This window comes from Natator depressus, chromosome 9 (assembly GCF_965152275.1).
Source record: "Natator depressus isolate rNatDep1 chromosome 9, rNatDep2.hap1, whole genome shotgun sequence".
Classification (NCBI taxonomy): domain Eukaryota; kingdom Metazoa; phylum Chordata; order Testudines; family Cheloniidae; genus Natator; species Natator depressus.
Window position 1 is genome coordinate 3,170,157 of NC_134242.1, and position 12,616 is coordinate 3,182,772.

Below are 12,616 nucleotides of genomic sequence, written 5' to 3' on the forward strand. Positions count from 1 at the left end.
GGGCCTGAGCAGCACAGTGTAGGTGCTTTAGCAATGACCTTGCAGATCTTCAACCGCCTGAACAACTGCTGTCCTGATGACACTAAAACTGACAGGCCAAAGCCTGCTTGCTCTGGCTTCAGAGAGACCAAAGTGAAACCTTAATGAGCAAGGTGAGCACTGTTTGGGTTTCCATACTGAACCTCTGAGAAATCCTAAGGAGGTTCCCCGCTCCCCATACCAATAATCTAAAATTCTGAACCTATTTCCAGTCCCGAAAGACACCAAGTTGTTTTCCCTCTACCCTCATTTACCTGCAGACACACAACACAGGCCATAGGCCAGGGGTGGGCAAACTTTTTGGCATGAGGGCCACACTGGGTTTCCGAAATTGTATGGTGGGCCGGTTAGGGGAGGCTGTGCCTCCCCAAACAGCCAGGTGTGGCGTGGCCTTGCCCCCGCCCCCTATCCAACCCCCCCACTTCTCACCCCCGATGGCCCCCCCCGGACTCCTGCCCCATCCAACACCCCTTTTCCCTGTCCCCTAATGTCCCCCCCCAGACCCCTGCCCCATCTACACCTCCTTGTCCCCTGGCCGCCCCCAGAACCCTTGCCCCTGACTGCCCCCCTCCACCCCATCCAACCCTGCCTCTCACTCCTGACTGCCCCCCCAGCCCGGGACCTCTGCCCCATCCAACCACCCCTTCTCCCTGTCTCCTGACTGCCCCCATTCAACCCCCCTGTTCCCCGCCCGCTGATCGCCCCGACCCCATCCACGCCCCCGACCCCTGCTCACCCCCCAAACTCCCCTGCCTTCTATCCACCCTCCCCCCAGCCCCCTTACCGCGCCGCCCGGCTGGAGCCAGCCACACCGCCGCGCAGTACAGAGCACCGGGTCAGGAGCTCGCAGCCCCGCCACCCAGAGCATTGCACGGCGGCACAGTGAGCTGAGGCTGCAGGGGAGGGGGGACAGCGGGAGAGGGGCCGGGGCGAGCCTCCCAGGCCAGGAGCTCAGGGGCCGGGCAGGAGAGTCCCGCAGGCCGGATGTAACCCACAGGCCGTTGTTTGAGCACCTCTGCCATAGACAGTCACTGAAAAGCCTGACATAAGCCAACAGCCTCAGTAAATCTGGGCAGATTCCAAGAGAGATTGAGAAACACAGAACTCTGCTCCATAACCCGGCATCTGCTGCCTTCAAAGTCAGCAGCTATGCGGATCTACTAGCGAGGGTCTCCGTGAAGGTCAGGGAAGCTGCAGCGGTCAGAGGGCAGGCAGTGGAGGGGGAGGAGAAAGGGGAAGACGGGGCTGATGCTCAGAACAAACTTGTATTCAATCATATAAAAGAGCTGTGCACCGGGAGCCAGGCAGCCTGCCTGCACCGAGAAAACCCTGGCCAAGACAGAACATAGCCATACAAGCCCTTCCTGTTCCCCCACGGCAGCAGCTGTGCCTGCCAGGGACACGTGCGGAGAAGCCAGTCAAGCTGGCATCAACACAAAGAGCAGCTTTTGAAACTACAGCTCAGTGTTTGTAAAAAAAAGTCAAATTAGAGTCTTCAATGAGAGCGGAATTCGTAATGCAGCCATTGTCACGGCCACCCGCCCTGAAGAGACGCACTGAAAACAGTCAGGCCTTGTCTACACTGGGGGCTTAGCGACAGAGCACACATGTGCTTCACTGCTACTAAATGGCACTTGACCCAGGACAGCTTAACCCAGTTCCAAATTAGGGGACACAGCTGGTGACAAGCCTGGGGCCCAGAAAGGGTGGTTTATGTCAGAGGGCAGGTACCTGTTGGAAACAGGAGGGGGAAACAAATGACCAGAGCTGGTACAGGGGATTGGAAGTAGGCTCCAGAGCCGTTCACCGGTTCAGATCCACTTGGCAGCATAAGGCCGTGAATGAACATTTTAAATCAAGCAGGGAGGTTTTTCCAAAAGATCTGCTGTAGGCGTTGTTCTGGGGGATTCTGTGGCCTGCGCTGTACAGGAGGTCAGACCAGAGGATCACAGTGGTGCCTTCTGGCCTTGGAATCTATGCTATGTTCTCCTTGCTGCCCGGTCAGCGGCCTGTGTCTCTGTCTCAGACGGCAGGTGTCTGCGTCACAAAGCCAGTGGCACACCTTGCACCCTGGCAGAGGCAGCAGCAACCAAATGGACCACAGGGACTCGACTATCCTGGAAAGAGAGGTGGGATCTGTGCAGCTCTGGGGGATCCCTGTGGGTCTGTCTACACTGCAAAGTAAGCCAAGGGTTAGTGGAACTCGAGTTAGCAGACCCTGGGTTTGTTAGCCTAGGGCTTGAGCATCTACACTCATCTGTAACCCCAGGGCAGGAATTCCTGAACCCTGGGTCCCAGCATCTGCATTGCATTTGCTAAGTCCAACCACCCATACCCCAGACTTCCTAGCACCCTCCCAAAATGTGGTCATTCTAGCCCTCTGTTCATGGTGCAACCACCTAGCTTGGCTGTCCAGAGGACAAACAAAGTCAGCCCATGGGATACTTTTGGCAGACTCCTAGAGCACAAGTCCAACAAGGCAGCATCTACACTGCTTGAACCATAGATCCCAGACTGACTCAGGGTCAGACTCTCCATTCCTGTAGGGTCCTGGGGCCGTTGGACCAATCCCTGACTTAACTGGATTTGTGTGTAGGCAGAAGGAGGGTTAAGCTTGAGCCTGAGCTCAAACCCAGGGCTTACACTACAATGTAGACGTGCCCTAAGAGATAACAGTTTGGATTCCCCCAGTGACACCCTGACTCCAGCCCACCTGCGCCCCTTAGGATACACGTGTGTACTGCATCTATGAGTTGATATGAAGTGGCTAAAGCAGATTGAAACAAGGTGGGGAGCTGTGGAGAAGGGCTGGTTACTTAAGCCAGGGAAATGTGTTTTTCCCTACACACAATTCCCTTGCTTTAACCTCTGGTATTATGCTAGGGGATGGGGATCAGCCTGGCATGCAACTACTTGCATCACAAGTCAGTTTCATAAGTAACTGATTAGGAATAATTGTCTATCTCCAGCCTGCTTTTGTCCCAGAGGCTGTGAAAAAGGCCTCACGAAGTATGCATATGGATCTTTTCACTGCCACCGTGCAGCCACCTCTGGGATGGAAACTGACAGCGGTCAAACAGCACACAGTAACATTGCCCAGCAGCTCAGGGCTGGGAAGGAAAAAGACTGTTTCCTCTTAAAACAGCAAATATGAACCCAGGCAAGAAATAGCTCAAGACGAAACTTGGCCAGGCACCGCATCTAACATGACTACTTCGGATAAATATTATTATGGTTTCTTTAGTGACCACAATGGTCAGAAACTGCACTTTGCATCTCGTCTAAAAGATGGCAACTCCAACAACAAAGTGGCTTCTAATACCGGGCTGAAGCACTGAGGTCTAGTCTACACTGGAAGAGGCTTGCCAGGATAGCTAGGTAGAGGCAGTTTCTACCAACAAAAGAGTTCCGGTGTAGCCTATACCAGCGCCCCAAAAGAAATAAGTTATACCGCCACAAAAGTGATTTTGTGGTATCGCTGCATTTAGGGCTTTTACGGCTTTTAATATCAATTAAAAAAAAAAAATCAAACCCTGAACTGATATTACTACTGATTCACAGATTCTAAGACCAGAAGGGACCTCAGTCATAATCTAGTCCAGAGGTGGGCGAACTACGGCCTGTGGGACCGTCCTGCCCAGCCCTTGAGCTCCTGCCCGGGGAGGTTAGCCCCCGGCCCCTCCCCTGCTGTCCCCCCCTCCCCAACAGCCTCAGCTCGCCGTGCCGCCAGCGCTCTGGGCGGCGGGGCCGCAAGCTCCTGCCGGGCAGCACGGTGGTGTGGCTGGCTCTGGCCGGGAGGCGTGTATGCCAGTCCTAGTGCTCTGAGCGGCATGGTAAGGGGGCGGGGGGGGGGGGGGGCGGTTGGATAAGGGACAGGGAGTTCCAGGGGGCAGTCAGGGGACAGGGAACAGGGGGTGGTTGGATGGGGGGGGGGGGTCCCGGGTGGCCTGTCAGGAGACAAGGAGCAGGGGGGGTTGGAGGCTCTGAGGGGGGCAGTCAGGAGGCGGGAAGTGGGACAGGGTGGGGGCCAGGCTGTTTGGGGAGGAACAGCCTTCCCTACCTGGCCCTCCATACAGTTTTGGAACCCCGATGTGGCCCTCGGGTCAAAAAGTTTGCCCACCCCTGACCTAGTCTGACCTCCTGCAGAGCAGAGGCCAGAGAGCACCCCCAAAGTTATTCCCAGAGCAAATCTTGTAGAAAAAACATCCAATCTTGATTTTAAAATTGCCAGTGATGGAGAATCCACCATGACCCTTGAACTGTTCCAGGGTTAGTTACCATCGCTGTTCAAACTGTACACCTTGTATCCTACCTTCAACTTCAAGCCATTGGATCTTGTTATACCTCTGTCTGCTAGATCAAAGAGCCTGTTACTAAATATTTGTTCCCCCATCTATGTACTGTTTCAGAGTACTGCTAGACACGAGGAGCTCAATCTATTTAGTTTAACAAAGAGAAGGTTAAGGGTGACTTGGTCGCAGGCTGTCGCTATAAGGCATGGTTTCTCATTTTTTAATCATTCTCACGGCTTTTCTCTGAACCCTCTCTGATTTAGAACATCCTTCTTGAATTGTGGGCACAAGAACTGGACACAGTATTCCAGCGACTCCTACTCAAGATTCCCCAGTTTACATATCCCAGGTTCACATTAGCCCTTTTGGCCACAACATCACACTGGGAACTCATGTTCAACTGATTACCCAGAACTCCCAAATCTTTTTCAGAAAGCATCACCCATCCTGTAAGTGTGGCCTATATTTTTTGTTCCCAAATGCACACATTTACATTTAGCTGTGTTAAAATGCATATTGTTTGCTTGCATCCAGCTTACCGAGCAATCCAGATCACTCTGTCAGTGACTTGTCCACTTTGTTATTTGCCACTCATCCAATTTTTGTGTCATTTGCAAACTTTATCAGTGCTGATTTTGTTTTCTTTCAGGTCACTGATGAGTGCCATGAACAGATCCTTGCGGGACCCCACTAGAAACACACCCACTCGATGATAATTCCCCATTTACAATTGTATTTTGAGAGAACTTTTCATTCATTTACTGTGTGCCAAATTAGTTTTATCAATCAATCAAAATGTTGTGGGGTAGCAAGTCAAAATGCTTTGCAGAAGTCTAAGTATATTTCACCAATGCTATAACCTTCATCAACCAAATTTGTGGTCTCATTTAAAAAAAAAGTAGACCCTGTCAAACTAGCTTCTTATTTTCCATAAACCCATGTTGATTGGTATTAATTATATTGCCCTCCTTTAATTCTGCCCTAAGCCACTCCCTTATCTTGCCCAGGATCAATGTCAGACAGACAAGCCTCTAATTACCCAGATCATCCCATTTACTCTTTTTAAGTGTTGGCAAAAGTGACCTGGCTTTAGTAAGAAATCATCTGCAGATTTGAATAACCAGCACCACTTCCTGCAGCATCTAGCTAGATTATCCATCCGAGGACAGAATCAGTTTAACATTTTTTAGTTTAGAAGAGATTTTATATGACCGCAGCACTAAAACAGTGACGATACCCTTATTCTCCCAAGCAGTTCCATGGCATCTTATTGTCACAATGACTAGACCCTCAGCGATAGTTCTCATCTGGGGGAGAGTTAAGAAATAAAGAAACCGAAGCAAACAGAGTAGCAAAATGGTCTTCCAAACCGTTAATGAATCACCACACTGACCTTTGTCCAAAATAAACAGAGTGGACATTTCTCCAAAAGGACGGACGGTGATTTTCTGCCTCTGGAACAAATATTTCCCTGGTTATGGAAGCTGTTCTGTTTCTTCCCTTTGTCTGGTATCATATGCAGATGCTAGAAACAGCGAGGTCAGTAATGAAGCAATCTATTCTAAACAGAGCACAACTGGGGTTCAGCGCTTTCCATCAGAATAAAACCTGATGAATTATGTTCCCAGTAAATTAAAGGTATTCGACTGAGACTTTACAGAACACAAAGGCTCCACCTACCCTGCACATTTTAGCCATGTTGTAACACTCCACTAATCAAATTGTTATTTGGCACTAAGGGTGAAATCTTGGCTCCACTGAAATCAGTGGGAGTTTTGCCATTAACTTAAGTGGGCCAAGATTTCACCCTGAATGCTACCATTCTCTATTGGCAATTAACACAAAATTCTTAGGATTTGGCCTGTTTCCCCTCCATCTACTCAAGTTTTTAAGACTAAACTGGATCTTCAAGTGTATGCTTGCTATTTTGTATTAACTATGAAACAAATACTATTGGCTACAGACTTGGAAACATGTCTAAGATGTTTTGAATGGATGTAGACAGTAATTATAACATTCACCACTTTCAGTAACACTGGTGTAAATCCAGAGTAACTCCTTCGACTGGTGACGTTACTAAAGATTTACTCTGTTGTAAGCAGGAACAGTATCTTCCCCGTAAACAGTACTTTTCATCTGAAGACCTCAGAGCATTTTTAATAATGCCCAACAGCACCCTTTTGAAGTAGGCAGGTATTGTTATCCCTGCTTTCCAGCTGGAGAAACTGAGTCACTGACTGTTTGAGCTGGGCATTGAACCCAGAACTCCCAGTTCCCAGGCCTTTGCTACAGTTACTAGATCACACTCACTCCGAGTAGGCGTTAAACTAATTTTCAACAAAAAACAAAAAATGTGGTTGTTTTCCTTCTAGAACAATGCAAACCCAAGAAAGCCCTGAGAGGTGAAATCCCAGCTACACTGCAGTCTAGTTAAAAGGAAAGGAGGACTTGTGGCACCTTAGAGACTAACAAATTTATTTGAGCATAAGCTTTGATGAGCTAACCACTGCATCTGAGCACAGATAAGATCTGTGATGCTGGAGGACTGGGTTACCACATGGCTAGTCCAGACACAGGCAAAAACACATTTGGCCTTGCAGCAGGGGCAGGACTGACCCATGTTTTACCCAGGTCTTTGAACCGTGACACACGGGGCACCGTTAAAACGTGGTTAAATCTCACAGCATGCATGGGACCACAGCGTGTTTTAACTAGATCCTGGGCACCATTAATTTGACAACGGGCTTTGGCCCAAAAGATGAAGAATTAACCTCTTCGCCCTCCACAGTTCTGCCTTTCCCCTCTGTTCCCAAGGCTCAGCCCTTAACTTGCTGGGGGCAAGGGCTGTGAAGAGCAGATTTGCACATCAATAGCATGAATGGGCTCCCAGCTATTGCATAGCCAGGCTTATTGTCTGCCATGCTTACGGGTGTGCTGAAGCCCCCCGCTGCCCTCTCTCCATACACCCCCCTTCCACAGGGACACTAATAAATCCGGGGCCGCTCCCCGGACCGATGCAGAAGCTCTGCGGAGTTTAGGAAAGCAGAAGCGCGGCTGGTTTGGTCTCCGGCCAGGCACTGGCCCTGGCAGCACGTTCAGGCCAGTGAAATTGGAAGTGACTTGCAGATCTCTAGGAAGCTGAAAGCAGCGCCTGGTTTGCTCTGCCGAGTCCCGTCCCCCTCCCGGCCCCGTTTTAGGACCGGTAAAAAAAACAAAACAAAACAAACATCCGACCTAAGTTTAAACCAACACAGGTAAAAAGGGCTCTGAACAAAAAGCCGGATCTCCACACGGGCTCCCTCCATCTCTGGAGCGTCTAATCTTCACCAGCGTGTGACCCCGCCGGTCCTGGTAGCCCAAAGGGGCTCCGCAAAGCCACACCGTATCCCGCTGGCAGGGGGAGCTGGGGCTGGGTTTCCGTTTGCTAGCCACAGACACCCTGAACCAAACAGGGGAGAGGCGTTCATGGCCAGCCGCCCCCCAGGATCGGCGCCGGGAGGCTGGGCGAAGTGGTTTCCATCACAGGCGGGGTTTGCAGCTTGGTTCAGGGGCCCCCAGCACAAGAAGGTCCAGCCCCCCTGCAGGAGCTCAGAAACCAGAAACCAGACCCCCCCCCCCCCCCGCGGGGTTCCTCCAGCGCCGGGGCTTTGGCTTCAATTCGCCCCCCCGGGCTCCTCGCTGGGCGCCCGCCCTGGACGCGGCGGCGGCGCCGGGGGTTTCCGCCCGAGCAGCGCCCAGGCCCGCCAGCCGAGCCCCGGGGGGCGGGGGAGAGAGTCACATTTCACAACAGCGCAAGACACACACTGACCCACACACACACACTCTCCCCATTCATCCCTGGCCGCTCCTCTCTTCGCCCGCAGAAACAGTCTCACACACACACACCCGATGTGTGTGTAGTTTGTGCGCACACACACACACACACACAGAAACTCCACCACTTCCCAGGGACTTCCCAGCCCCGGCACCGCGGGTGGGGGGGGATCAAACCTGCTGCTGACCCCACCCCGCCTGCCGGCTCGGCTCGGCTCGGCTCGGCTCGGGGGTGGGGGCAGCCTTACCTTCCTTGACGCCCGGCAGCTTGGACTGATCGATGCCGATCTCAGCCATGTTGGGAGCTTTCGCTCTCCCCTCCTGCGGCTCCGGGGGCCGGGGGATCGATCCCGCGGAGCTCTGGCTGGGGCTGCCGCGCTCGGCCCCGGCGGGAGGGGCGGTGGGGGGGGAGGGACGGCAAAGCACGGCCGCGGAGCTTCCCCCCCCCTCCAGCCCCCCCGCCGCAGGGCGATTAACACCTCCCTCCTGGCCGCGCTACCCTGTAACCGGAGCCGGGAGCCTGACACGGCGCGTTCTGTACGGAGAGAGAAACGGGACAGAAAGCAGCGCGGGGGGGGGGGGGGGCCGCTTCCCTTTGCCCGTCCGAGTTACACCCCCCAGGAGAGCAGCACGTGGCTCCCTCCCCGGCCGCTGGCCCAGCGACACACACCAGGACTGTGCGAGACCTGGATTTTTGATCCTATACATGAGCATTTGGGTACAGAGGGGGCTGGACATGACACCGCGGTCATGCCTGGTTTGCAATCGGCTAGCACCAGAATGGGCTGGATTTCTGGGTTTGCAGCTTTAGATGAGCATTCTTATTTTTTTATTTTTTTGAACACGGCTGGGAGGAAAGACGGGAGGGGCAAGCGACCAGAAAGGTCAACCAGAGACATAAGGAACACAAGCGGCAACAAAGCTCTGATGTGGATCCAAACGCTGCCACCATTTCATAGAATCACGGGAGATGAGGGCTGGAAGAGACCTCAGGAGGTCATCTAGTCCAGCCCCCTGCTCAAAGCAGGACCAGCCCCAATCTGAGAGTGTTTTTGTTCCCATCCTGTCTAAATGTAATGTAGTTAATTCAGAACCACAGCACAACTAGAAAATTGAAGGTTTTTTTTGCATTTGTACAGCCGCTTTAATGCAAAGGGCTTGAAGTTTATATTTAAGCTTGGATTTTTATCAGTAAACGTGGGTTTGTCATCAGTTTCACCGTACACACACACACACAAACTGATGACAAAACATTTCCATTGATAAGAATCAAAATGTACAGATAGGCAAAGGAAGCAAAATGCTACTTGAGAACTTATTAGAGTCAAAATCCAGTGACTTAGACTTTTGAAATAATGTTTGTTACAAATGGACTAGTGAATGAATGGTAAAAACAGGTGTGATTTGTTGGGTTAAGGATAGTTACCTTGTATATTTTGACATCGTGATGTTGCCAGTTTGCTTTTAGCAGTTTATAAAGCTTTAACTTTTTGAATCTCAGCATCTATTGTCATTAAATAACTGTCTGACCCCCTTGCATAATTTTCCACAACTGGTCACCTGCAAACATGGTGTTAGGTTGTTGCTATTGTTATGAGCTTGTTATGGGGTGAGTTAAAACCCCATTGAGACTGAAAGGTGTGAACTCACCCTTCAGTTAACATAACTGTGAGCATAAGCTCCCACCTAAAACAAAGGGTGTGTGAACCCAGAGGCCACTCAAGACAATCTGCCGTCCTAGACAATACTTCAGTGTACCGCCCTGCCCCCCCGACACACCCACCATTCAAATTTGGCCTGGCCCCTCTGCCATGTACATTGGTCAAACTGGACAGTCTCTACGTAAAAGAATAAATGGACACAAATCAGATGTCAAGAATTATAACATTCATAAACCAGTCGGAGAACACTTCAATCTCTCTGGTCACATGATTACAGACATGAAAGTTGCAATTCTTCAACAAAAAAACTTCAAATCCAGACTCCAGCGAGAAACTGTTGAATTGGAATTCATTTGCAAATTGGATACAAAAAGAAAAGGAGGACTTGTGGCACCTTAGAGACTAACCAATTTATTTGAGCATGCTCTAAGGTGCCACAAGTCCTCCTTTTCTTTTTGCGAATACAGACTAACACGGCTGTTACTCTGAAATTGGATACAATTAACTTAGGCTTGAATAGAGACTGGGAGTGGCTAAGTCATTATGCAAGGTAACCTATTTCCCCTTGTTTTTTCCTAACCCCCCCCCCCCCCCCCCGACGTTCTTGTTAAACCATGGATTTGTGCTGGAAATGGCCCACCTTGATTATCATACACATTGTAAGGAGAGTGGTCACTTTAGATAAGCTATTACCAGCAGGAGAGTGGGTTTGTGTGTGTGGGCGGGGGGCGGGGGGGTGAGAAAACCTGGATTTGTGCTGGAAATGGCCCAACTTGATTATCATACACATTGTAAGGAGAGTGATCACTTCAGATAAACTATTGCCAGCAGGAGAGTGGGGTGGGGGGAGGTATTTTTTAATGCTTTGTGTGTATAAAAGATCTTCTACACTTTCCACAGTATGCATCCGATGAAGTGAGCTGTAGCTCACGAAAGCTTATGCTCAAATAAATTGGTTAGTCTCTAAGGTGCCACAAGTACTCCTTTTCTTTTTGTGAATACAGACTAACACGGCTGTTACTCTGAAACCTCTCCTTACAATGTGTATGATAATCAAGGTGGGCCATTTCCAGCACAAATCCAGGGTTTAACAAGAACGTCGGGGAGGGGGGGGGGTTAGGAAAACAAGGGGAAATAGGTTACCTTGCATAATGACTTAGCCACTCCCAGTCTCTATTCAAGCCTAAGTTAATTGTATCCAATTTGCAAATTAATTCCAATTCAGCAGTCTCTCGCTGGAGTCTGGATTTGAAGTTTTTCTGTTGTAATATCGCAACTTTCCTGTCTGTAATCGCGTGACCAGAGAGATTGAAGTGTTCTCCGACTGGTTTATGAATGTTATAATTCTTGACATCTGATTTGTGTCCATTTATTCTTTTACGTAGAGACTGTCCAGTTTGACCAACGTACATGGCAGAGGGGCATTGCTGGCACATGATGGCATATATCACATTGGTAGATGTGCAGGTGAACGAGCCTCTGATAGTGTGGCTGATGTGATTAGGCCCTGTGATGGTGTCCCCTGAATAGATATGTGGGCACAGTTGGCAACGGGCTTTGTTGCAAGGATAGGTTCCTGGGTTAGTGGTTCTGTTGTGTGGTATGTGGTTGCTGGTGAGTATTTGCTTCAGTTTGGGGGGGCTGTCTGTAGGCAAGGACTGGCCTGTCTCCCAAGATTTTGAGAGTGTTGGGTCATCCTTCAGGATAGGTTGTAGATCCTTGATAATGCGTTGGAGGGGTTTTAGTTGGGGGCTGAAGGTGACGGCTAGTGGCGTTCTGTTATTTTCTTTGTTAGGCCTGTCCTTTAGTAGGTGACTTCTGGGAACTCTTCTGGCTCTGTCAGTCTGTTTCTTCACTTCCGCAGGTGGGTATTGTAGTTGTAAGAATGCTTGATAGAGATCTTATAGGTGTTTGTCTCTGTCTGAGGGGTTGGAGCAAATGCGGTTGTATCGCAGAGCTTGGCTGTAGACGATGGATCGTGTGGTGTGGTCAGGTTGAAAGCTGGAGGCATGTAGGTAAGAATAGCGGTCCGTAGGTTTCCGGTATAGGGTGGTGTTTATGTGACCATCGTTTATTAGCACTGTAGTGTCCAGGAAGTGGATCTCTTGTGTGGACTGGACCAGGCTGAGGTTGATGGTGGGATGGAAATTGTTGAAATCATGGGGGAATTCCTCAAGAGCTTCTTTTCCATGGGTCCAGATGATGAAGATGTCATCAATATAGCGCAAGTAGAGTAGGGGTGTTAGGGGACGAGAGCTGAGGAAGTGTTGTTCTAAGTCAGCCATAAAAATGCTGGCATACCTTGGGGCCATACTGGGGGGGGGGGAGAAAACCTGGATTTGTGCTGGAAATGGCCCACCTTGATTATCATGTTTCGGAGTAACAGCCGTGTTAGTCTGTATTCGCAAAAAGAAAAGGAGGACTTGTGGCACCTTAGAAAGCATAAGCTTTCGTGAGCTACAGCTCACTTCATCGGATCGCATCCGATGAAGTGAGCTGTAGCTCACGAAAGCTTATGCTCAAATAAATTGGTTAGTCTCTAAGGTGCCACAAGTCCTCCTGTTCTTTTTGCGTATAGCTAGTGCAGCCTCTGTGTGCACCCATCCAGGAGCGTTTACCTACGCGCTGGTTTGGGTGGGTGTGTGTGGGAGGAGAGATCCCACCAGGACTCAGGGCTTGTCTACACTTAAAAGGCAGCGGTGGTGCAGCTGGAGCGCTTCAGTGAAGACACTACCTACGCTGACGGGGGAGCTTCTGTTGCCGTTGGTAATCCCCTGCCCCGAGAGGCAGCAGCCTTGTTGGCAGGAGAAG

The 12,616-nt window shown here is 50.4% G+C and overlaps 1 protein-coding gene across 2 annotated transcripts in view; it reads right to left on the reverse strand.

The window, feature by feature from the left end:
- Positions 1-8,540, reverse strand: part of CCDC50 (coiled-coil domain containing 50) — a 55,869-nt gene extending 47,329 nt beyond the window's left edge. The window contains exon 1 of one of the 2 annotated variants that reach the window (XM_074963336.1): positions 8,393-8,540. In XM_074963336.1, the coding sequence (XP_074819437.1) occupies positions 8,393-8,441 (49 nt within the window). In that variant the 5' untranslated portion in view covers positions 8,442-8,540. Of the gene's footprint in view, positions 1-5,724; positions 5,768-8,392 lie in introns of those variants that run through there. The other variant, XM_074963337.1, reaches the window with a different exon arrangement.
- Positions 8,541-12,616: the final 4,076 nt, after the last annotated feature.